This window comes from Leptosomus discolor, chromosome 1 (assembly GCF_034619465.1).
Source record: "Leptosomus discolor isolate bLepDis1 chromosome 1, bLepDis1.hap2, whole genome shotgun sequence".
NCBI classification, from domain to species: domain Eukaryota; kingdom Metazoa; phylum Chordata; class Aves; order Leptosomiformes; family Leptosomidae; genus Leptosomus; species Leptosomus discolor.
Genome location: NC_141391.1, coordinates 152,496,519 through 152,522,678, shown reverse-complemented (window position 1 = coordinate 152,522,678; position 26,160 = coordinate 152,496,519). Strand labels below are relative to the sequence as shown.

Below are 26,160 nucleotides of genomic sequence, written 5' to 3'. Positions count from 1 at the left end.
ATGCTGACTGAGAGTAAGGAGCATACTGGGAGCCCATTTGCCACAGCTTATAAATAGACTTTAAAGGGCTGCTGCTGCCTTAAAGAATGGCACATTGAAAACCTCCCCCCCTGTTTTGCAGGCCTGCTATGAATGGCTACTTATTCTAATTTACAGCAGGATGTGTTTTACAAGAGGGTAAACTTGGCTCGACTATTCAAGTGAGAAGCATTTGAACGCTTACACACACAACTGGGAAAGACCTGGGCCTTCACAGAACACACACATCTCTGCTTGATGGGCACCAACATCCCCGCACCTGAGAGTTGCGGTTGAGCCACTCCTCCTGCCTTCTCAGGTCTGTCTGGGACCATGGCTAGTACTAGACGTCACAAAGAAAAGTACCTGAAACCTTGAACTGTTTTGCTTGCCATCAAGCACTTAGTAATTGACCTAAGTGGGACGGATTTAGTCCTTGCTCAAACTTGTCTTTTTTATTTAATTACATGAATTAGATGTTCATGATTCCCCAGTCAACTCTGAGTGCAAGTACTCTGCCTCATCATTCACAAGGCAAAGAAGGATTAGCTCAAGAGGTCACTTTCGTAGCTATCCAGTTTTCCCACTTCCCTCCAATAGATAACACAGATCAACCATTAAATATCGCCTTTGTTTTTAAACCTTGTGTTAGGCCTGGTTCAGCCACTGCGAAGTTGTCCTGACAAGGAGAGTCAGTCAGTGTAGCTATGGATAGAGATTTGTTTTGACAGCATGCTGAAAATAGCATCTCAGAAACCACACTGCTAGCTGGTTTTAGAAAGGCCAGTTTTCAAAGTGTCTCTGACCGGCCCGCTAGTTACTCTGTAAACAGCAATCGCTTTGTTTAGCTGTTTTTCAAAAAGTGCCTGTGCCTGAAGGACAATGCCATCCCAAGGCTCCTCCTCATGGCCTGGCCATCCCTGCAGGCTGCTCTTATTCAGCTTCCCCAGGAGCCTCTGGGGCTCATAAGGGGAGCAGGAACTCGCTTGGGGATGCCATCACTCAAAAAGCCACCCGACACATGCTCACCTTGCCTTCCTCCGGGGAGGCTGGGCTCCCTGCACATCCCATATGCTTCAGGGCACTGCTGCTCGGCTGAGGCCCCAACCTGCTCAGGTGAGCTCAGTCACTCAGCTGGAGTATCTCTCTCCCCACCCCAGCACCTCATCAGCTTTAACCCCTCGCAGGTAAGACCAGTCACTCCAGTGGGAGAGAGACAAGTGCAACTACTATGTCTCTAACCAAAGACATTTCTTTGGAAGCTGCAAAGTATGTGGCATGTAAGTCCTAAAGTTTCCTGGTTCAAAAATTGTCCTTTCCTTGCTGAGAGGCTTTATACATCTTTCCTGGAGATGTAGACAAGTTGCAAAACACCTACTCTGGCCCTGCAGGGCCAGTGCCCTCTTGCATGCCTTCTCTCTCGTACCTATGTGGCACTGGTGCTGCCTTCCCTGGTGGTCTCTGCGCCACGGGGTCAGTGAAGACAGAGGAACTTTCCCACTGGCCCTGAGATGTCTATCAGATCACTCTGTGCCTGTGTAGCACAGGGCTCATGCTGCACATTAGCTCTGCGGCTCAGGCTTTGACACTTCTGCCCTGGAGGCAGCATCTGAGTCCCTTGACTTCTCTGCATGCAGTAATATGCAATATGAACAGGCAGTCAGACCTGAGGGAAGTCACTAAGGTCAGATGTGTGTCCTTGTTTGGGTTTATTTAAGTCTCTTTCGTCACCCTGTAGAGTTACTTCCTGACCATGAACATCCATTATGGGGCCTGACGCGCTTTCTGGGATCCCTGTGATCAATATCTGCTGAAATTTTGCCTGAAGCTCACCCATCCTGCTTCTGCCCTCCCCTTATCTACCTGTCTTTGTGAGTGAAGACTTATCCTGGAAAGTCTTTCACCTTTCCTTATCTTCTTTTCACTTTCAGAATGGGATGCTTCTGCCCTGAGGAAGGGGGAACAGTATCCTTCTGCCTCCTCACATCGTGCTGCTTTCTCCCTTCCTGCCCTTTTCCTCTATCTGCCCTTGGCTGTTGTTTTAAGGATGTTATACGTCAAATTTGGTTGATTTGTTGCAGTCCAATTAGCTGATTCAATCCAGTTAAGCTATCTGAAGTTATCTGTGTAATGTGGTGGCTTTGTTAGCCAACTCCATTCCCTTACCCTTGCAAAAATTTTTGCCTCCAGCTCCTCCCTCCAGATCTCAGCAGTAGATTTCTATTTGGGTCTTGGCTGCTTGTTCAAAGCTTGTGATCGGGACTCCAGGTTCTGCAGATTTCCTTCAGGGACCATCTCCTCCCGCCGCCTCCTTCCCCTGGTTAGACAAGTCTGCCCACAGCTCTTCTTCCTCGCCAGAAGACCTTTAAGTACTGTGTCTGTCTTTGGCAGCTTGGCAATAAGTTCAGCAAGATGCTACCCCCTCATGAGAGTAGTCACTTGTAGTTGAGCTTGGTGAGAGGTACCTATCCTCTGCCTTGCTTTGGCTGAGTAAAAACTCTGCCCACAGAGAGACGTGTTTTCTCCATAGTTTCTGTGGGTCCCTGCAGTCAAAGTCTTAAATCTGAAACTCTGTCATCTCCTCAAAGTGCCTTTTTCCTTTCCTAGGGCTATCTCGGTGTTAGGTTGATCTCATTCTTCAGCTAGCTCCTCCTTGATCTGGGAACATATTTTTTTATTATTATTTTATTCTTTTTTTTTTTTTTTTACTGTAAAGGGGACCTATAGACTTTGTTGTGTCTGCTGGTACTGTAGATTAAAAAGAAGTGTCACTGAGAAAAGACCTGTAGGCTAGAAAATCTCCAGAGAAAGAATGGTGATGGGTGAAGCTTTAACTTGAAAAGATACTGCCTCAGGTTGCTTGTTTTTATTTAGCAGAGTTCTAGGTATGAGCCTGAAGAACCTACACCTGTGAGGAAATCCTTCCTGGCAGCTCCCCCTAGGAGTCCTCTTGCCCCCCATGCTGGCTGCTCCCTAGCAGAGGATTTCAGGCATCAGGGTACAAACTCTTTCCTGAAACATGACAAAAATCAATTAGCTTCCCTAGGTCTTTCGATTCCCAGACATCGTCACTTACCTGCTTGATTCCTGTTGAGAAAGAAGTCAAGAGAAAAAGCCTGTCGTGCTGAAGCACGGCTTTCTAGCCACTATGGATGCCGGCCCAACAACCTACCCTTGCTTTTCATTCTTTCCCAGCCAGCTATGTCTGTGTTCAGAGCCACGCAGTGGCAAACAGGGTTAAGGAGACAGATGCACTTAGTCAGGAGTCTTCAGTTCCGTCAGAAGCTTCAAAGAGCAAATTCTGTCCCCTACACGATCCCACAGGAGCCCAGGCCTACACAACACTCTCCGAAGCAGTTCATAACTTTCTCTTCCCTAAAGATTACCCTGCAATTGTCAGTATAAAACCTGGAACCTCTCCCCACGCTGCTGGGAAAGATGAGGGTCTCTGTTCAGAGGAGGCATCTCTTTTGGGAATTCCAAATGCTTGGTCTCTGTTTTCAGAACTGTCCCAAACTACAGGATAAGTGGGGGTGGGGCAATAACTTTCTTGACAGGAAACAGCCTGGCAGGCAGACAGGGCTGATCTTCTTAATGGCGTCTTCGAATCGCCTTAGTATAAATCCCCATAGAATAGTCTTATTGGCTTTAATAGGGATGAAAGGAATAGTGCTGCAAAGACATGACTAGGACTTGAGAAGCTGCATTAAAGGTGTTTAAGCAGTAATAGAAAATGATAATTTTGCTATAGAATTTGAGCAGTCCTTAAGAATTGAAGATAATTATCGTTCTCTTAAGGAATTTGAAATATCAATTAAAAACTCTTTAGAAAGATTATCATTCTCTGTTAAGCCCTGATGGATTTCTTACTTAGGCTGGGCTATAAATGTTCTGCCTGGTTCCTAGGAGTAAATCAGTTTGGGGTCCTGTCTCTCTGAGCCACATAATTTGAGTACTTCATTCTGGCAGCATGAATATCATAATATCTATTTTTATTATCATCAAAATTTGCTGTCACTGTTTATTTGTAGCCATCTGTCACTTGGCCTAAAACATAAAACAGAGGCAAAAAAATCACATTTCTTTATTAACCTGCTTGCTGTAGACTACCAGTTCTGTGAGCATCTGCACCCTCAAAAAATGAATATGCTGCTACTCATATGGACAACGGGTGCAAGCAGGAGCTAAAGAAGCGATCTGCTGATGATCGCTCCCCCTGAAATTGTACCCCTTGGCAAAATCTTATTTACAACTATAAGTCAATCAACACTTTTTTTTTTTTTTTTCCTGAAAGAACTCCTGGTAATTTTTTTCAAAATCCTTTGGCCAGGCGTTTAGCCAATAAAGCAAACTTCCAAATTACTCAAGTTGTAAAAAATATTTTACGGTGAAAGCTCAAAGCAGGAACAGCTGCCTGGGATTGGTGTTTGACAGCTGCTCTTCACCTCACAACGAGTAGCCTATTTGTATTTACTTATTCGTTAATATTGAGAAATAACACAATAGGATCAGATGTCTTTGTCTTGGCAAATGCCCTACTTTTCCTCTGTGTTAGCGCCTCTGCCTCAGCATTCATGGTGCATCTACGGTTGGTATTTAAAAACCCCTTGTGGTTAGCTTTGTTATTACACCATTGACATAATTTATCTTCCCAGATAAAATAATTAAGATCCCACCCAGGAAAGGTACCAGTTTAACTGGAACACAGCAACGGTTCCATTAGTTTTCCAGAGACCACCTGCGTTCTTAAGTAAATGTTTTTAAGAACTGACCTGGCTGAGAACAAATCCTCTGGTTTAAAGCTCTTATTCCAGGTCACCTGTGATCTTCATGAAATCCCACGTTCTTCCTTTACTCCAAGCTCTGAGTGGAAAGGAAGATGCTTAATTTTTAAAGCAGAGCCTTGTCAAATGAGGCTTAACCTGTAGCATAGAGGCACACGCATTGTTTCAGACATCTGCATTTTCCAAATTAAACTCCTTAGGCTTGTTCCAAGTTTGGGGCTATTTTTCGTCACCCTCTTTCCACACAGTGAGGTCAGACAAGGTGTCCCTCTGACAGTGTGGGGAGCACAAGCGGTTTGCTCAAGGGGAAGGGGCGAGAGGAGCCCTGATGAAGGCCTATCAGCTATTTAGGTCTTTTTTTAATTTTTATTTATTTATTTGCAAGCTGGCTATCAGCCAAAAAATGGAAACTCAAACCACTGTTGAGTTACAGGGTAGCCCTGAAATGCCACCAGCAAATGCTTCAAGGAAATCAGAGATGTTTCAGAAAGGGAGGTTTTGACCAAGTTCTCCATTTACGCGTTGCCATTTGGACTTCTGCGGATAGTAGTTGTTTTCCTCTGAGAGGGCAGGAGCGGCCGAGCTGTTGGCAGGCCGGAGCAGTACAGCGTTTGGAAACTCAAATCTTCCCCAGGTTACGGCATCAGCTCTGCTCACTGTCGTAAGTTAGAAGCCTGTGTTCTCCACTGAGCTTTGGGGCTGGCACGAGGTTTGCAGCGTAAGGGCATAAATACACACCCGGGGAGCCGCCCTGGCCCACCCTGAGCCATTCTGTTAGTGGTGGTGAGGGAGGGCAGCAGCGGACAGGCGCCAGGAGATCACTTTTGTTCAATGGGGTGCTGAGAGGTAGCACGTTGCTTGATACCTGTGAGGATTCTCCTTGAAAATGCCATTTCATTCTCATTTGGGGATTTAAATACTGTACTAGATGGCACTGGACTGAAAGGAATGGCACCGAGGGGCCTTGAGAAGTGTTGAGAAGGAAAAAAAAAAAAAAAAGAAAAAGGAAAACAATGGGAAAAAAATCTGGGAGAATCACTCCCTCAGACCAAAGACGCAGATAAAACCAGAGGCGTTATATGCAAACAGAAGTTGCCAAAAGAACTGGTAGAGTTCCCTAGACTAGTTAAACCCAGCAAAATTAGATATGTATTTTGAGAAATTATTCAGCGCTCGCTACACCTGTGCCTCTCAAGTTGAATGTGATTTGGTTAACTGTGTCTGGAAGGAAGCGCTGGTAACAAACGATCGTTCAAAAAAACCCCTAAAACCACCTCACAGCTAAACCTGGAGACTTCCTTGTGCGAAATCCTCCTCCTGCCCTTGTGCCCGAGTTGCCTGGTCTTGCAGCACTGCAGAAGGAAACAGTGTAGAGTTACCGAGGGGCTACAAGCAAGTAGAGACGGCGTGAGGTGCTCAGAGGAAGGTGAGGAGAAGCAGACTGTCCTGCTCTCCTGGATATACCCCCCAGGTCAGCTGGTGCTGCTGCTGGAAGTGAAAGGATCATTTCAGCAAGAGCTCTCGGTGAGTTGCTAGATCTGCACCTAAATTAGGATTAGACCGAAAAGGTCGCTGCCAGGATAAAATAAGTTGCAGAAACACTCATCCCCATTTTTTTTAGTACTTTATCCCACAACAACAACTGCACACTGTGCCCGAGCTGCTGACGACTCTGTGGGAAACTTTTTATCTTTTTTGAAGGGTTCGAAAGAAGGCCCGTGGCATTCGGGCTGGGTGTGAGCGTGAGCCCGGGAGGGAGCAGCTTGCGGTTTTGTTCTAGTCACAGGCTGTAATGGTGCTAAGTCATAACTGCCCGCGTGTCACCTTGTCTATCACATGCCCATCCTTCTGACAGAGCTGGTTGTTAAAGGAAATCTATTTCAACAGAACCCCCCAGCTGTTTCGTGAAGCAGGTCTTCCCAAATTGCACAAAGAGCGTGAACCAAAGCTTGTGATGACGGGAACTTTTAAATCACTCTGACGCAGCAGGAAAAACTACATGAGCCACTGATGATTTTTAAAGCACGTTAAAATGAACCCTACGTGGAAAAAACAAAACAAAACAAGAACAACCAACAAACCAACCCAAAACCAGCAAAACACTTCCCCCCTCGCTCCCGGGGCCCGTGACCCCCCGCCCGCCCGGAGGTTCCGCGCCGGTGTGAACGCAGCTGCGCTTTGCGGGTAGAGGCGCCGGTGGCCGCTGCCGGGTGACGACCGGCGGCAGCGCCGGTACCAACGGCGGGGACGCGCTCAGAGGAGCGGTGCCCGCGCAGCGCCGCGTTACGTTGCGGTGCGTTGAGGTGCTGCGTTCCGCGGGAGGCGACCGCGGTGACCCGCCGCCGCGCGGGCAGGTGCCCGGGCCGGGCCCGCGGGGGCCGGTGCTGAGGCCAGGCCCCGCCCACCGCCAACCGAAGAGGGCGGGGCGGGGGAGCGGGCCGCGTGCGTGAAGTCATCTCCGTCGTCACAATAGGCAACACCTCCCTCCTCCCAGGCTTCCCGCGCGGCCTTTCTCCCTTAAAAGGACAATGGGGCGCGCAAAGCGAGAGGGCTTGATTGAGGAGAATGGAGGCGTGGGAACGGCGCATGCGCAGAGCGGCGGGCGCCGAGGGGCGGGGCGAGGCGGGAGGCGGGGCGGGCTCGCGCGGCCGCGCGGGCTGGCCGGTAGGCAGAACGCGGAGAGCCGGGCAGGGCGCGCAGCGGCGGGGCTGGCCGCGCACCGCACCGGACCGGACCGCACCGCAACGCTCGGCACGTCTGTTGGTGGGCGCAGGAGGGCGGTGAGTGGCTTCTCCTTTTTTTCGGCTTAAGGAGGGGAGGAAGGAAAAGTGCAGCCGAGAGGGAACGGGGGGGTTAAACCATGTTTGTTTGTTTTTTTTTCCCCGTTTGTTGGTTTTTTTTTGTGTGTGTGTGTCGGTGGGGTTGTTTATTTTTGTACTAGCAGTCGGTGGTTTCTGTTAGACGCACGTTAAAACCGGAGCCGGTCTTCAGTTCTGCCGCGGCAAAAAGGCTTTGCCGCCTGAAAGAGTTTGACACGCGTGGTTCCTGCGCGCGGTGTTTCCCCCCTTTTCTTCAATCAGCGGAGTTTAAAGGAGGTGCTGGCGTGGAGAAACGCCTCCCGCCTTGTTGCGGACCCGTCCCAAGAACTGTGACTCTCCCCAACGCCCCCCCCCACCCCCTCCAGAAGTACGGTTAAAGCCCCGAGTGCGAAGAGGAAGCGCAGCCGGGTTCCCGACGATTTAACTCCCGAAGCGATGCCCAGCCGCGAGGCGGGTTGGGGAAAGCGGGCTGCCCGGCGGTGACGGGGGCTGCACGGCGACCTTGCCGGGCCGCGGCTGCTCAGCCCCGCCACGCGGGCTGCGAGGTCCCGCCGGGAAGGGCTGCGCGGCCCCGCCGGCGGTGCGTCGCCGGTGGGGAGCGGGGAGCGCAGGTGCGGCCCCCGACGCCTCCTGCACCGCGCACCTGTAGCGACGGCGCGCACAAGTGGGGGCCGGCGGCGTGGCGGAGGGAAGGGGGGCACGGTGGTGCCCGCAATCCTCCCCCCCCCCCCCCCCCCGCCGTGTTTCACGGGGGGAGATGTTTTTACCTTGTGCACTCACTGGTATTTGCGGAGGGTCTGGTCTGTGCAGCCCCGAAACGTGCGTTTGTGGGCTGGCGTGGCACGTGCTGCCGGTCGCACGGGTGGCGGCGCGGGGCCTTCCCCCGCCTCGGCGGGCGCCCTGCCACCGTTCCGGTGCGCGGCGTTGCCGGCGTGGGGACGGGGCGGCGGGCGATGGCGTCCTGCCGCTCGCGCAGCGCAGCGCCGGGGAAAGTCGCTCCCGTCCCCGTCAGCCTCCTGCCCGCCAACAAGTTTTTTTAACTCCCGGTTTCCGCGGGGTTTTGCGCGGAGCGGCGGGGCGGCCGGCGTGCTCCCGGCGCGGCACGTAGGCAGCGCCCGGCTGCAGGGAAAACAAAGGGCTCGCATGTGCTGTGGGCGCCGCGGCTCCCCGGCGCGCCGGGGGAAAGCGCTCGTCCGCGTGGAGAGGGGGGGTGGGGGAGTGGAATACCAGCCTCGGGGTGGGGTGTCGGTGGGGTGACACTTGTCCTGCGGGGGGGGGGGTGTTTTTTAGCGGCTGGCTGCCGGTTTTGGAGGACTTTGGAAGGGTGGTGAAACTTTGGGTGCAGACGCGCTCCCCTGGGTACCGCGCTGCGCGTACGGCGTTAGTGTGCGCGGGCGGGCGGGCGGGCCCCGCAGGCCGCCCCGCGGCTGCCTCGGGGGTCGGGGCTCCGGGGGGGGTCCGTGCCGCCCCCGCCGCGGCGTGCCCGCGTTGCTGGGAGGTCTGTGACGGCCCTTTGAAGTGCAACTGTTGCCATGTTTGAATTACGTCAGGGCCGAGCCATGAGGAGCCAGCGCGGGGCGGGGGGGACGGGACGGGATGGGACCGGGGGGGGGGGGGGGAGCGGCGGGAGGCGGCCGTCACCCTGCTGGGGCAGGGGTCGGGGTGCCCGGCGGGGCTGCTGCGGCTCGACCCCCGCTTCCCGCCGCTTCCCCCCCCGCCCCTTCCCCGGGCCGGATGGGCGGCTGCACCGAGACCGCGTGGTGGGGCGGTGTTTGCAGCGCGGGGGCCGCCTCGCAGCGCCCACCTCCGCGCTCGGGGCTTTCCTCCCCGGCGCGCCGCCTTCCCCTTCCTGCGCTGCTTTAATTTATTTTTAATTCAATATTCAGCTTTCGACGAGTTGAACGCTTGGCAGCCCCGGGGCGGGGGCCGCCTGTGCGCTGCCGCGGCTCCACCTGACCAGCGGGGCCGCCCGCGAAAGTAGGTCGTCCGCCCCGAGGCGGGGGGGGGGGTGTCTTTGTTCCCGGCGCTGCCGCGCCTCCGCCCGCCGCGGCCCCCAGCCGCCGAGCGCGCCCGCCGGCGGTAAACGGCGCGGGAGCGCGGCGCCCCCCGCCGTGTCCGGGGCCGGCGCTTCCACCGCGCCACGCGGTGCTCGGCGGAAAGCGGCCGCCGCCTCCTCCCGCCCTGCGCCGGTCCTGACTACTTCGGGCATCTTTAATCGCTGTTGTTTTAGTTTAAAAAAAAAAAACGAACCAAACTTAGAGTTTTGCTATGCGCCCAGTCGCGCTCTCCCTTTCGTGAGATAAAAGTTGCTGTCCCCTCTCGTACACCGATGCGTGTGGCTAAAGGGATTTAAAGGGACCTGCCAAACCTGTTGTTTACCGGCTGTGCCTTAGCGCGGCGAGCGGGGCCGAATCCCGCCTGCCCCGGGGCTCCCCCAGCTCCGCCGACGGCCCTTTCCTGGCGGGAACGGCCCCGGTTCGTCCCACAAAGAGCCTTGTCCCCGCCGGGTTGCTGACGGGCAGTCCTTTGGACCCCAATTATTCGGTAGTCATTACCATTGCAAAAAAAAGTTTGGAGGTTCTGTCGGCAGCTGGCGCAGGATGCAGCCCCTCAACCCGCTGCCCTGTGCCTAAAGCAGGCGTCCCTCGGGTGGGCTGAAGGCAGGGCCGCTGCCACCGTCCCCCCCCCGTGGGTGGGCAGAGGCAAGGAGAAGGCCCAGTGTCCTCAGTTAAGCCCAGAGCTTCAACAGCATTGTGTTTGTGGTGGAGGCTGAGCGACATGCTTGAGCACAACCTAACTGTAATGCTCTCTTTTTCATTTTCCATTTTAATTTGGCGCTGGTGGAAGTTGGTAGGCTGACAGCCATGGGGACATCTGTTTAACCCTTTTACAAGGGCAAGCCAGGAGGGTGACGGTGCCTCAGCAAACCCCTTTCCTGCTGTGTGCTTGCTTCCAAAGGTGAGAGTGTTTCTGTAAGCCGTGTGCAGGGCACGTGCTGTGGAAACCCTCTTCTCCCCAGTATGCACATAGCTAGATTCACTGGGTAGTTTACAGCTTTTTTTAAATAAAGAGAAAAAGATGGCACGAACTCTGCAGCATAGGGGCAGACAGTGAACTGGAGGCCTTTCTGCTGGCACCATTGGACACTGAACTCATTTGGCACCCAGGTGAATTCCAGGTTCCTTGGAATCTGTAGTCCGTGGTGGAGAATTGGCAAGTAACAAGTCGTGGGATTTTTTCAAACACACCCACAGGCACCCAGCATCCAGCTCCCACTGAAAGTAGGTGGGATTGAGTGCCAGAGCCTCTGGGAAAAATTCCTCCTTGCTTCTCTTCCAGCCCAGAGATTCTCAGAGAGTTGCTAATTGCCTACATTTGCAGTCTTTCCTTTAAAAAGAGGACATCACTGACTTCTTAGTAGAAGAAAGATGTTAAAAGAGCTGATAAACTCACACTGGTTAAAAATAAACATTAAAACTGTGACGGTTTGTTGTCTTACTCATACCGAGCAGCTCTTTGTGTCACCCACCTCTCTGTGTTGCATTGATTCGTAACACCTGATGCTTTGTACCTCTTTCATAACGAGATGAACCACGTGCACAGTCCCACTTGACAACCAACTTCCCTTTTAGACTTGCACCCCTTGTAGCACTTGCTTTTTAACAGAGAGAAGCAGCTAGTGAGCTGGGGCTTGAAAGCTGGGTGGTTAAGCAGAAAAAACGGGTGGGACTCCATTTCATGACTCCAGCCTTTGCATTTCTGTAGAACACGCTCAGTCCAAAGTCCAAGTGAAATGACCAGTAATATTACTTAGACATGTAAGTGGATCCTTTTTAATAAAGTCACTTCAGCTATTCTGCCAAACAATTACTACCACTTCTGTTTGAGTCCCCATCAGGTATGTTACCCTCTTTAAAAAAAAAAAAACAAATCAAAACTGTTCAGTGCCTCATGATCTCAAGTGTCTGTGCTGCTTTCTCAGTAGCAGGTGGTTGCAGACAGCATTGTAACAGCAGCAGTGACTGCACTCAGATAAGCATTGCAGACTGAACTCCAGCACATGCTTGAGAATGTCCCAGGTTTCCCTTGCAGGGCTCTTGATCAGGCTGAGCATGGTGTTAGTTATGCAATAGATGCAATAGGAGTTTTGGGCTGGGGGAGGAAGTCATCTTTCAAGGTGGAAAGTCTGCAGGTGGGACAGGTTTGGGATTTTTTTCTTCTCCCCCCACCCGCAGATCTTACTGATTACTGTTTTCATGCTTTGGCCTATCCCCTCTGGAGCACTAACCTCATGGCAATTTAGAGGAACACCCAAGTGGCTTAGCCTTTCACTTCTCTAAACGTGTTAGTTGCTTATTTCCAACTGCAGGTCAGCAGGTAAGTAGGCTCCTTTGTGACTTGACTGCTTCTGAAAACTTGACTCAGAACAGCTTGTGGCGCAGCCAGGATGCTGTTGAAGCTCAAACATGGGAAAGAAATACCCAGTTTGACTTTTGGTATGTGCTTGGTAGTTGTTGCCAGTTGCGTCTGGTGTGCGAAGATTTCACTGCCGCACTGAGCACACAACGGTAGCTGCTGCGGACAACCACTGGCAAAAAAGTTTCTTATTTTGGCAAAGATTCCTGAAGATGTAGTTTTGACCTTTTCCTGGTTTTGCTCTGCTCATCAAGTGAAAACTCCACAGGATGCTGTTTCATTCAGATGTGTCTGGGCTGTAGTGGCCAAATACAGCTTTCTTCTAAGTAAAGTTTTGGGTGGAGAGAGGAAGGGAAGTGGAAGGAAAATCTGAGGATATAGGGAAGAGTGTACAGTATGCACAGTTCTAAGATTATGGTTGTTGGAAATTAAGTCACTCTGGTTTGAGCTCCAAGGACAGAGAACAGTGTAAAAGTTTTTGCGAACACTGAAGTTGCATTTTCAGGTGACTCCAATTAGCTCAGTCTCTTATGTCCTTGGGGCGTTCTGGCTTTATGGATGTTAAAATATGGTTTTCTGGGGTCCAATTTTAACTTCTGTTCCAAAGTTTCTTTTTGCAGTAAACACAGGGGGGAGGTATGTTTACATTGAGTCTCTGATATAGATCAGCTCCTCTGTTGATGTACAGTTCTCTGTCCTGCAGTTAATTTTTTCAGTAGAGGTATTGCAGTTTATTTCAGCAGAGGGACAGGCCCAAGAATTTATTAGCGAGACGAGCAACTCTGCTTCTGGCGCCGTAGACAGCTCTGGAAGCATTTTTCGTGTGTGTGCATGTGCCTGGGTGTATGCACTTGCAGATGTAAAAGCCAGAGCACGTATATTCTTTCTATATTAAGGCATCTGTTTCTTTTCCCTTAAAAGAAAAATATCGCACCGTTTTGGCTATGTTTCTTAGTTCTAGTGAAATGCTGTAGACATGAGCATTGTGAGATTCTTGCTGACAGAAACCGGCTGCATCAGCATATGCAGGCAGATCGTATTTTTCCCAACTTCAGGGAGGCTGTGCCAAGGCTGTTTTGTACACAGAAAAGGAAATATTTGCAGGGGTTCTTCTCCTCTCTGACCATGTACTGGCAGTTTTGGGTTGCACAAAGGGTGAATGATCCAGGGCCAGAGTGAGGGGAATGGGAAGAGAGGAAGGTATTGAGTAGTTGGACTGGCATCCCTCTGCTCTCCCATAACCCCAGGGAATGTTTCTCTCAGCTTTGCAAGGAGCAGGTGAGCATGTTCCTTCCGACTGGCCTGATAATTATGTTACAAAAGGAGACAAGCCTGCCTTCTAGGAATTCCTTCCTTTCTGTTATAAAGGGTTTTCATTCTTCTTGGCTGATCAGAAAGAATGCAGAAGGAATCTGGAAAAGCAAATGAAAGTGGCTCAGCTTTTCTTATTTTAAAAACTGAAAGAGTTCAGAAGTTCTTCCCTAACTTCAAAACTTAATGAGCCTCTGAAGCAATCCCTCCTTTTAATTTAGATCATCAAATTAAATTTTGCAAAGAAAACTAAGCATCGGATTCTAGTCCTGACAGGTAACGAAAGCACGAAACCATTTTCACACACGTATATGATGCATGCCACTTTTTGTACCGGCCTTTCAGAAATGTAATAAGCAGGGTGTGTGGGGTTTTTTTATTCCTCACCTACTTTACTGTTCTCTGCTTGACTCCAACTTTGTTTTGGAAGACAAGTCTCTTATTTTTGATGCTGCTTTTCCAAAAGTGAGAGGGCAGAGGGATGGGAGTCCATCCAAGTTGTTGTTTAAAGCAGAACTTGGGGGAATAACAACTTATACTCTTGCAAGGAGACCAGGGAGGAGGAGGACAACAACCACTTCTCCCCTGATTTAGGGGAGTACAGCTCCCCAACTAGTGCAGGTAAATCTGTTTCTGCAGAATGACAAATACGCTCCACTAGCATTTCTGATTCTTTGCTGGTGAGCTGTTCCTTTCGCTTCTGTGCAACTGCTGAGTTAAAAGGCTTTACGTTTAATAACATGCTTAAATTTGGCAAATAATATGTTTAAATAATATAAATAATATGCCTAAATTTGGCAAAATTAACTTCTGTAATGCTTTTTAACTTTGATGGAAGTTACTTCATTCCTCCTTGAAATCTTTTTATCTGTCCCAATTTTCACGTGGTTAAACTTCCATGGCTAATATTCAGGTGTTACGGAGCTGGCAGTGTTAACTCCCTGATTCTAATTTGAGCTCTAAATTGCAAAGCTTTCAAGTTAAAGCTTTTAAAGGGCACAGTCATATGTACTTGTGAGTACACATTGGCTATTAAGCTCTCCAGCTGACAGAATATTTAGTGTATAATGGTCAAATGGCAACTGTTTAGGATTAAATGTGTAACTGAACTGACGCCTTCCATTTATAACTGCGCTTCGATGCAGTTGTCAGAGAAATTTGTTTTACTTGTGGTTTTGCTACTAGCTCTTCCCCATTCAGGCATGATATATGGTAATACCGTTGCTGACCATTCATCAAGTGGGAAACAGATGGCACTAGTTTCCCTTGTATTGAAAGATGGCGTTGAAAGGCTGCTCCTGTGAGAGTGGCAGCAACAATGCAAAACAAAATATTTTGAGAATATGTGTCTGATGCCAGTCTTTGCCAGAGAATTAATTGTAAAATACGCATTTTGTTCTACTGTAGTATAAATACCAGCTGGTGACAGAGATCATCTCATCAGCATCTGGATTTCTGGCAGAAACCAGGTTAGAGAGTGAATCACATTGTTGATAGCAGTTCTGTCTTGCCCTGTAACAGTCAAGATGTAATTACTGCTTAAGTTTTGCAGCACTGATGAACCATGTGTCTGCAGTTAGTGTTTGACTTTCTACACAAAAACACCAGACCATGGACTTAAGGTTGGGGTGGTCAAAATGTAAAATTGCTGTTTGGTAGTTGAAAATTCCCAAGTGAGTGTGCTGTTGGATCTCCAGAGGCTTTTTAAACACAGCATCTTCAAGAGACTGTCTCTTGAAGTAGCACATTGGATGCTAAGAAACAAAATACATATTCTTCAGTGTTTGCCTAGACACTCTGTTGTTTGTCTTGACAGTCCTAGGTTACTAACCTGATTTGTCTATGCATTCATTTGCTACATGTCCCTGAAAACATACCTGAGCAGAAGCACAGAGTAGTTCCAAGTCTAACCATCCCTTAACAAGCCCGTTCAGCAGGTCACTAGTGGGATACCTTCTTTCACTTAACTGCAGCTGCTCCTGGCCTCCAGGCCAATAATGTGTGAATATTGAATCTCCTCAGAAGCCTGGCAGGATTTGGGGTGACTTTGCTGGATATTTGCACAAGTCATCCTTGGGAGAACCTACCCTTAGGTGAGCACCTTGTGCTGCAAATATGCACAAAGAAGAAAGCAATACAGCGGTTCAAGCCTGTGGCAGCCAGTATGAGTTGGGACAGGAGGGAAGGAAAGACCTATCCCTTCCATCTCTCTCTTGAGCCTGGAGGATCTCCTTAGCATTCAGCTTGCACAAGTCCCTTGCCATCAACAGGCTCTGTAAGGGGTTAGGTCAAGACAAGCATTTTGGAGAGTCGACTTGTGTCTTTCTACATGTTTGTGCAGTAGTAATTGCAAGGAGACACAACCTCAGTGGACACCAAGTGGCCTTGTATTACAGTATGCTAGACTGAAATGTAAACATGGACATTTTCAGCTGGATGTGGGTTCCTTAATGGATTTTGTGTAAGAGTATTAATCAACAATATTAGATAAAATTTTGCTTTTCGGTTGTTCTCAGGAGCCTGGGAACCTTCTGCATTTATTTTGCAGCGCTGCCATGCTCTGATCTTCCCCTCAGGGGTGGGGTGGCGGGGGGGGGATATATTTTCATCTCTGTGTGGAGGAGTGACTAGGCCTGGGTGGTTCACTAGCTTTGGCTGTGGTCCTGCAAAAATGTGCGGGATCTTTTTCCCCTCACATGTGATCTCTGTCTGTCAGTAAGGTAAGCATGATGCTAGGTGTGGTTGTTTTGTGGAAGCGTATTCTCGACCTCACCTGAACCTGCTTTTCAAATTACTTTATTGGTGTAATGATGTGGCAAGTCTTGGCACTGTAGACTGAAGATTTCAGGTTAATTTTCTCTGTCCTTCTGGAGGATATTAGAATTACGTCCTTTACCTTCCTGCAGGTGGAAGATCTGGGGACTGATCCCTATGCCACATACATTCACCAGTAACCCAAGTTGGGTTGCTGGGACTTGGCAGTTCCTGGGAGTGAGAAGTGACTGGGAGTTCCCTCTTACCAGACTTGCCCACAAGTGATGGAGATGCTGCTTTCCTGAAAGTCCTGCCTGAGCTACTGGATTTTTGAGTAGTATTTGTGGGGAGGAGAGGTAACTTTCTGTTAGCTTTTACAAGAATATAATGATTTGGTCTTTTGTTAAGGGAAGAGGGGGAAATCTTGTGGTATTTGCGTGGCTCCATCTAATTTTAATTTTTTAAAAGCAGAGGGAGCAATGGTTTTAAACTAAAGGAGGGTAGATTTAGACTGGGTATAAGGAAGAAATTTTTTACACTGAGTGTGGTGAAACACTGGAACAGGCTGCCCAGAGAGGTGGTAGAAGCCCTATCCCTGGAAACATTCACAGCCAGGTTGGAAGGGGCTCTGAGCAACCTGGTCTAGTGGAAGATGTCCCTGCTCATTGCAGGGGGGTTGGACTAGATGGCCTTTAAAGGTCCCTTCCAACCAAAACTGTTCTGTGATTCTATGATGGAAGTTCTCAGCAGTGGGAGCTTATTCTCTTGGAGCTTCTTGCAGGCGGTGGCCTGTCCCCTCTTTGAGCAGTTACTGTGTGATAAGCAGCAGAGGTGGCTGCTGGCTCCCTGCAGCAGGTGGTTGAGGCAAAGCTTGCACCGTGGTCTGTTTAAAAGAGAACATCTTGGAACGGTCCCTGCCTGTGTTACAAGACAGATACTGTGTGGCCTGTGAGGACTTGCCGTGTATCCAGGCCCAGCGCCAAGAAAGCACCAGCTTTGTTCAGTTGTTGGTTTGGTTTTTTGAAGAGCTGTGGGAGCTCTGTTTGACAGCTTCTCATGCTGTGTCAGACTGTGCCTAACCAGGAGTCTGCACTGGGGAGTAACTGGTGCCTGGGGAGAACTGATTTGGTGGTGAGGACATTGTGTGTTTCTGAAGGGGTCTTTGTCATGGTGACTGCAGTAAATCCACTTGTAACTAACTTTTAAAAGTTTCTGCCTGGAAAACACCTCCACTGTATATTACCTGCTCTGATAGCAAATCCCAGCCCAGGTGTACTGAAAAGGATAGGCAGACCCTAAGAGCAGCACGGCCTTTGGATTTCTGAGCCAGCACTGAGTTTGCAGAGCTGGTTGTTAAGAAGAAACTACTTCCTTGTAAATGGAGCACCTCTTGCTCCAGTGTCATTGGCTGTGGCTGGGATGCGTGGTAGGCACATGCTGAAATGTGCCCCAGGGTCCTGCTCACCGGCCCTTTTCTTGCTAGGTTTCCTTCCCATGGAAAGGAGGGTGGGGAAGGCAGGAGGGTGAGAACTGAGCCTGTGCTGACACGGAGCTGGGATGTGGCTGGGATGCTCACCCAGGCCTGAGAATCGAGAAGTGCTCCTGGCTTCTGCCGTGCAGACATGGCCATTGAGGACTGGGTGGGACTCCACCCTGCTGTTTTTAGAGCGGCTTTTCAGGTATGTCTGCCCTACAGCCTGGAGGTATGACTGCAGCTCATTTAAAATGACTCCTACTCACTTTCAACAAAGTTTGGCAGGGATGTTGCCAACAAATACCGGTGATGATGATGAGGTAGTTCCAGTGACCCGGGGTTCAGCTGCCAACTACTTCTCCAGGGGCTTGGGCAGGTTCACATGGCTTGTCCTGCAGCTTGTTTTGCCACATACATCAGACTTTCATTAGCCAACTCAGCTGCATTCACACCTCTGGGTTGTGCTGTTGTAGATGTGCCCTTAGAGTAGAGTTGTGCAGTAAATGAGCTTGTCACAAGTCCTGCTGGGGATTGCTTAATATTCCAGCTGTTGTTGGTTGGGTTTTTTTAAGACACTGCATTCTAGGTGCATCTGCTCTTCTAAGGCAATGCAGGATAAAGCTGTGGCCTAATCTAGCAGGTTCCCATCCATAATTATAATTTACGTTTGGTTTGCCCAGTGAATTGCCCAGGCTTTTCTTTTGGTATCTAACAGTGATAAGTAACACCAGCTCATGTTTGTTTTCACAGGCTACAGCTGGGAGGAAAAGATGTTTGGCTTTCACAAACCGAAGATGTATCGGAGTATAGAGGGCTGCTGTATTTGCAGAGCTAAGTCTTCCAGTTCTCGTTTCACTGACAGCAAACGTTATGAAAAGGATTTCCAGAATTGTTTTGGGTAAGAGTCTTTCTTTAGTCAACATCGTGGTTAGTCGTGGTGTTGATCTCCAAGCCATGAACCTGACGTGCTGTCCCCCTTGCTCTGGAAGACTGGAAGGTTATGTTAGCAGAGGTGGGTGGTGGGGGAAGGCTGGCTTCAGCTTACTCACAACTTTCCTGGTCAGGCCAGGAGGGGCTGGATCCTCTGCTGCTGTGTATGGTACTGTTTGGTTGTCACTGTGCTGTTGCTGCTGATGGAAAGCTGCTGTAGTTCATAACAGTGAAGGGTCAGGCTTGTGCCTCTCCCACCTCACTGCACATGCAGGGATTTACACCCCTCTCAGACTGTGTTTTGCTCTTGATCCTTAGAGGTGTGAATGCCCACACAAGATGGTAGACAGCACATGTTCACAGAGGTTTTCTGTGGCTCTGAAGATTCAAGAGTGTTAGACAAAACTTGATGAGTAGGTTCAGCAGGGTTTATGCAGACTACCCTGTTTCAGGTATTGGTGCCTGTGTTCAAAGAGGGCATATCAACGTGTTACTAAAACTTCTCATTGGAAACCCATTCTGATGGAGAGAGAGCATAAAGTAATTAGCTTTCCAATTAGGTAATGTTGCATGTAATGTTACTTGAACGCATTGGTAAGCAAAACTATAAATTCCAGTGATTTCTTGTACCAGCTGTGACCTTTTAATGTTTTTGAAATACTTTCAGAAAACTTTGAAATTCTGTATAAATTTGTGTCCCTGAATTGTCAGCAAAGCAAATTCTTTTGTGATAGCTCATAATTGTTTTTTACTTCGTTTATTTTGAATTTTTTTTCTTGGGCAATAAGAATGTCTCCTGTTTATGCTGTAGCTTTCTGTGAAATGATTTCCCCTGGAAAAAGTCTGTGTTGTTGATAGATATTGTCTGCTTTTTCTTTATAGTCTTGTTGGATTACTTCTCATCAAAATCTTAGGCCCAAGTGGAACTTTCATGCATTGTATTAAAAACTGTATATACACATAACAGTATTGTTACTCTTGTCTCAAGTGCTTAACTTCATGTGTAAATCTTTGCAATCTTCAGAAATATTTCCCTCTCCCTCCCTTTTTCTAGAAACACTCCTTTCCTGTACAGATTTATAGTGCTTTGTATTTACCATGGATTGTAATAAATCTGGTGCTCCCAATTTTCCTTATCATGTTTCTTGACTACTGTGCTTGGCAGTGGAAAGATGGTGTGAAGACCCATTGCTTGCTTTTTGTTTTGTTTTGGGGCTTTTTTGGGTTGGGTGGGTTTTGTGTTTGTTTTTTTTTTTTCTGCTAACTGCAGTAAAGAAGCTTGCGGTGTACCAGGGCCTTTGGTCTTGTGCTATCTGAAATATGTTTGCCGAGGTAAAAATGCAGTCTTTACACTGAGCAAATAATGGCTTATCTGAGCCTGCCCCATTCATCTAAAAATGCTTCAAAGTCTTCCCATTTAAGTAGCTGAAAAATTCTACGGTGTATCTCCTCTTTATTTCTTTTAGAGTGGATTAGCAGTAGAGATGATTTCTGAAGAAAGCTTGTTAAAGGGAATGAGTATTGCTGTTATTCCAGTGACTGCTGTTTCTGAAACCCTGTCCTACGCATATGTGGGAGTGTGTTAGGTGGTATTTGTTACTCATCCTTGAAGGTCTGTGAGAAAGTTAAGAGCTGAATAAGCTTTTGTCAGATCTGTGAGGTTGGTTTCCAGATGTACATTCAAGGAATGTGATTATTCCTCCTCCCTCCTTCTCCAATCGAACCAACCAAGACGGTGGTCAACAGTGTGTTGTTTTTTGTTTGGTCAGGTTTTTTTGTTGTTGGGGTTTTCTTAGAAAAAAACAACTGAAGGTGATGGGACTGGTTTTTTTTAGTGCCCCTCTGGAGGCGGTTTACAACACCTTTTGTTTCTATATGGAGGAGTGCTTTCTGAAAGTGAGACCTGGTCTTTAAGTGACAATGTTTGACCATCCCAGATGAATTATAGTGCCTGAAAAACAGAACTTGAGAACCCTTCTTTTTCCATCAATTTTCATGCTTCTTGCTGTTACCAAGTAGGGGGGTGCTTTTATTAACTGTTGTCAAGTGATTTTTTTACTTTTGTTTTTACCAGGCTCCATGAGGCCCGCTCAGGAGATATTTGTAATGCCTGTGTCCTTTTGGTGAAAAGATGGAAAAAATTGCCAGCAGGATCCAAAAAAAACTGGAATCACGTTAGTCATTTATTTCTTCTCCACCCCAAAACTAACTCATCTCTGCCTTGGTCCATCCTGCTAGAGAGGGGAGGTACTGGCAAGGATTGGGGGTTTGCTATTGCCCCCCCACTCCCTTCCCAGCCCCAGCATCTCTTAACTCCTTCTTGGAGTATTTCCTGTTACATGGTTCTTATCTGTCTTTGGCTTATGTACAAATGGTGATTATGCAAGCGCAGGATGGAGTCACAGACTAACTTACCTTGTAATTCCTTGTTTTCACAAGCTCATAACTTTGTCCAGAAGTCTCTTGTGACACTCAAAACGTTTCAAATTTGGCCTCTACCCAAAATTGGTCGTGCCTTTTTTTTTAATAGTAACAAGCAAGGTGACTTGCTCAAGCAACACATAAATCAATGTCATTTAGTCAGATAATTACAATGACTAATATCTCACAGCTATTCCCACTTGTATTTTTTGTTTTGATATATCTAATTCAGTTTGGGCCTAGGGCTGGGAAGATGATCAGGATTCTTTGTGTATGTTATAATCTTTATTCAGGAAGCCTTGATGGTAATGGGAGCCAGAGCTATGGTTATTGCTACCACTAGCTTTATTCAGAAATTAAATTGATGATTTTTTAAAAAAAAAAAAAAAAAAACCAACACAAAACTCCAAGGCAAATGCTTGGCAGACACTTTGAACTGAACTTGTCTTGGCTTAAACAACTGTTGTCTACTAAACTAAATTTGTCAAAAATAGGAAGAAGGCAAAAGTTGAACTGAACGTGCTTTTTAAACTATTTTGCTGCATTTTCCTGCAGCCTCGGCCTCTTGCAAACCAGATCTAAATGAAACATAAGACTGTCAGTGCACAGAACTGCCTTGGTTTAGCTAAATTGGTTTTGAACACCTTCAGCGAAGTCAGTGCAGATTGCTTGGCTAGGGCAGTGTCTGGGCATGATGCAGAAGTATTATGCATGTATTTTCTGTGTTCTAGGTGGTAGATGCCAGGGCTGGACCCAGTCTTAAAACAACACTGAAACCAAAGAAAATGAAAACTCTGTCTGGAAGCAGAATAAAGAGCAATCAAATCAGCAAACTGCAAAAGGAATTCAAGCGGCACAGTAAGTGGATCCAAAGAGATTTTGGCAATAAACGTTGGCCTCCCCTAACATAGCTTACTGTTAACTGGCCAAGCTGAATCACCATCTAGATTCAGTTGTGTGCCAGCACATTTGGGCGCTCCATGTTTTCACAACCTGTCGTCCTCTGAGAGCTTGGAGAGGGGATGGAATGAGGAGGAAGAGCTTGTGTGCAGGGTGGGCTGTGAGACAGAGGTGGGGAAGCAGCGAGGGAGAGTGGGGAACCTGGCTTGAAAGTGTAAGCAATTGTAGCTTGTGTCCCATGCTTAAATGACATGTCTCTAGAAAGAACTTCTTGGGCAAGACCCTCATTGAAACTAAAGTTGGAAGAGGTTTCCTCCTGATCTCAGAAATGTGCTGTGGCCGTTTTTCAGCTCTCTTCCCAAGAAGCACTGTTATGTTGATAATGCTGTCAGTCTTTTTCTTCCATACATGTTTTGAACCCAGGCTGGCTGTTTAGCCTAGATTTCCCTGCCCCGCCTTTAAATTCCTACCATGGAATTTAAACTATATAGTTTCCTTGCATCTTTCCTTACATTCCTTCCTTTCCTCTGCCAGTCTCAGTGATTTCTTTCCACTAGCACTTAGACACTTCAAATGGATTTGGATTCATAGATTTCCAACAAAGCCATCCGCCAGTGTGCTCTTACATATATGTCACTACTTTAGGCTTTTCCTCCAAACAAACCTTCCAGCTTCTTAACTGTTGCTCACTTGGTCTTCTATCTTCACTTATTCTACCTGGCCTGAGGGAAAAACTCTCCAAAGAATCAGTAAAGGCCCTGACCCAAAGAACTTGTACCTCTTCATTCAACATGCTCTTGTTAATCTAATTGTGTTACTGTAGGTGCTAGAGATAACTAAAAGGTAGGCCAGTAGACCCTTTGTTAAGGTGTGCACCTGCACCGAGTTTGTAGTCTCAATCCAGCAAAAGCTCAATAGTACCTAACCCACCGCACTAACGAGAAGAGCTTTGCAAGACTTAAACTGAATGGGTAAGAAAGATTCACAGTGAGAAAGGAAATACTATCATCTGAAGCACAGATCCCCATCATCTTCAAGTATCTTCTAGTGATTCCAGAGCAGCACTAGGATCTTGTCCAAAACATGGCCTGCACAGGCTATGTTTGAGAGCCAGGAACTGAAGCCTGATCCTGAACCTCTTTCCAGTCCCTCATATACAAGGATGCTCTCCAGTTCTGAGGTCTGTCTCCCAAATGCTGATAGATAGTCTCTCTACTGAAATCAGCAGGGGCAAGCGAAAAACAGGTTGTTGTCAGGTTTTTTCTTGTTAATTAAAAAAAGTCATGTTTCTTTGTTCCCAGTTGGCATACAACCTTTTCCAAGTCAGGAAAAGGGTAAATTGTTGGATGCATGTCCTGATTCTTGCATTTATTCTTTCCCCTACAGATTCTGATGCCCACAGCACCACTTCGAGTGCCTCCCCAGCTCAGTCACCCTGTTACAGTAACCAGTCTGATGATGGCTCTGACACAGAGATGAGCGCTGGGTCCAGCAGAACACCAGTTTTCTCCTTTTTAGATCTCACGTATTGGAAAAGGTAAAAAGCAACAGAATATGTGCTCTGTGCAGGTAGTAATTCACTTCCCGTACAGAGTGCTTGATTCTGCTTCTTCAGGAATTTGCTGTTGATGAACTTACTTTGTTTTAAGGATATAATTTAAGTCCCAGAGTATTATACAGTGTCTGTCTGTCTTTGGGAAGAAATGTCAAGACCTTTCCCCTATGTCCCTCTAGTTCCCTAAATACTAGTACAGTTGCTGGAAAATATTTTCATGGTTTTGGGAGTAACACATAATACTCTGACTGTCATTATCTTGTCTTAAAACTGCTCTCTGTAGACATGATGTGTTACCAAGTACAATAGTGCTCTCAGCTTGCCAGCAAAACACAGCATTTAATTTGGTTGACCTGTGATGGTAGTCATTTTAAAAATAATAAAAAAAAAATCTGGAGCGGGAGGAAAACAAGATTTTCTGGGAGCTGATGAACTTGTTATCTTTTATTGCCTGTTGTGACATGGTAATCCCTTGTTTAGCTAATCGCTCTATTGAAATTGTTGTGACTTTGCTGCCTCCTCTCAAATAGTGTTTGCAAGTGCATTGTAGTCAAGGTTAGTTAGCCCAGATAATTGTGTATCTGAAACTTCCCTGGGAAGCAAAATGTGAGACTTAGTTTTGTGTAGACATGGCTTTGGGGTGGCTTTTTTCTTTTTCTTTTTTTTTTTTCCTCCCCCCCAAAGTGATGTTGCGGATTTGGACACAGACTTGTTTTCTCTTTCTGAGCAGCCTTTTCTCTCCTATCCTCTGAGCTGGAGGCTCAGGAAAGTAGTGTCTTGGGTCAAACTGACTTTTTAAATTTCTGTGAATTCTGTATATTCTAAACACACAAACTCTCTGTGTCTTTCCCTGCCATTCTTTCTAGGCAAAAGGTCTGCTGTGGGATTATTTACAAAGGGCGTTTTGGAGAAGTCCTCATAGACACTCATCTCTTCAAACCTTGCTGTAGCAATAAAAAGTCTGCCACTGAAAAGCCAGAACAAGAAGGACCACAATCTCCAGCAATCTCCACCCAAGAGGAGTGGTGACTTCCTTGGATAGCTGCAGAAGGTTATACAGATCCTCTTATTCTCTGGAAAAATACTAGAAAAGTGACTGTTCACTTTGGACACCTGCTATGCTGCCAAAAGACTATTCCCTAGAACTATTTTGGGTTTTACTGCTACAATTCCACAAACTCTGAAGCCAGTTTGTATCCTTTCAGAAAGACTGTACATAATATTTAAGATGCTATGGAACACTTCGCAAAGCTGAATGCTGCTGCAAGGTTGTCTAATTTTCCCCTCCTCCCCCCCCTTCTTGCTTCACAAGTGAATATGAGGATGGGGTGTTGTATATTAAAGTATATGTAGTTCATGTTTCTGTATTGAAAAGAGCAGCGGTTGTAAGGCGTTTTTTTTTAAGTTGGTTGGTAACCTCCCTTAAATCCCCAAGAAAATATTTCATTCTTAGACATGTATGAGTCAATACGATGAACTAATACATAGAAATGTTATAAGTCACCTCTCTAGCTATATAAATATATATTTTTTAAAGGTGTGGAGATCTCACCCTATACTACTGACGTAACAAAGACAAATACTTCATCCTTCCTATGTGACACAGACTAGTAAACTGCAGACATCTCTACTGCAAGTGGTAGTTACCTGAGAAAGTCCCCAACATAAAGTGCCCTTCAGAAGGGGTGGGAGAGCTCTCCTCAGCTAAGGAGGAAGATTTACCTAAGAATTGAACATAGCAAAATGGGAGGCTACTTGGTTTTAACCCAGCAGCAGACACCCTGGGCTTCATGTAGTAACTGACTGGTGATTAGAGATGGACCAAGAAAACATCTTGATGCCCAGGTTGGGTGTAGATGATGGCCGAAGCTGAGTAACTGCTATCTTTTGGCCCAGTGCAGCTGAAGTGTGACCACAGACCAGACTTCCTGCTGGTTTTGGACCTGACAGAGAACCAAACCCCTCACTAACCGAATCATAGGCTCTGATCCAGGGACATAATCTGATCGCAGCCTAGGGTCCGGATTCATGAGTGCTGTTTTGGAACCCTTCCCCCGCAGTGCTTCTCTGTTTGGGCTTTGGTTGGTTGTTTGTTTAATCAACTGCCAGATCAATGCTTTTGTGAATACTGGATATGAAAAGTTCTGTAAAGAATGGTGCTGTACTGAATCAAGGCAGCTCTTTGCATACGTGAACAAAAGATAGCATTTCTCACATGGATTCCCAGACAAACTCGTGTGCAAGCCATTGTGACACTCCTTCAAACTCCACTTTGCCTGTAGGGTGGAAGCAGCTTCCTGGGAGAGTGTGCTGCAGTTTTAGCTCCCAGTTGCTTCATGTTCCTTTTATGAAGGTTTAACTTGTGTAAGTTGGGAATTCTTCTTTGTTTGTTTGTTTCTGTTTTCAGGGGGAGGGGGGAGTTTTGTTACTCTTTCGGGATATTCTACAATTGATTGCTACAAACTTTCCTTTTTGTGAGAGTCATTGGCATAATACTGTGGTGGGTAGGACTTTAGGACTGGATTTCCATGTAATCTCACTTCCTAAAATGGGAATGCTTAGCAAATTAAAATATAGGTATGGAAAGATATGCAGGTTTTAAGAGGAGCCTCTACCCTCAAATACCTTCAAAGCTTTTTTTTTGCCTTTTTTGTCCCCCCTCTTTCCTTTGGGTAAGCCAACCTCTGGAGAGAAGAACATCAGGGGAAACAGGGCTTTGACTTATCACAGCCTTACAGCTTAGAGTTTTCATTGGTCTTACTTTGTTTTACCTACACT

At 47.3% G+C, this 26,160-nt stretch overlaps 1 protein-coding gene across 1 annotated transcript; it reads left to right on the top strand.

Moving 5' to 3' along the window:
- The first annotated feature begins 10,886 nt into the window (after positions 1-10,886).
- Positions 10,887-24,411, top strand: SINHCAF (SIN3-HDAC complex associated factor). Its single transcript, XM_009946096.2, has 6 exons — positions 10,887-10,902; positions 18,327-18,474; positions 20,581-20,680; positions 21,659-21,785; positions 23,214-23,364; positions 24,249-24,411. Exons 2-6 carry the CDS (start codon positions 18,347-18,349, stop codon positions 24,409-24,411), a joined length of 669 nt encoding a protein of 222 aa, XP_009944398.1. The 5' UTR covers positions 10,887-10,902; positions 18,327-18,346.
- The last annotated feature ends 1,749 nt before the right edge of the window (positions 24,412-26,160 follow it).

What these genes read in the sequence shown, in the direction of transcription:
- SINHCAF (XM_009946096.2), top strand. Translation starts at nt 18,347, where the DNA reads ATGTTTGGCTTTCACAAACCGAAGATGTATCGGAGTATAGAGGGCTGC. An exon ending in GATTTCCAGAATTGTTTTGG is followed by an intron (nt 18,475 to 20,580) that starts GTAAGAGTCTTT and finishes TGTTTTTACCAG; the next exon opens with GCTCCATGAGGCCCGCTCAG. An exon ending in AAAGGAATTCAAGCGGCACA is followed by an intron (nt 21,786 to 23,213) that starts GTAAGTGGATCC and finishes TTTCCCCTACAG; the next exon opens with ATTCTGATGCCCACAGCACC.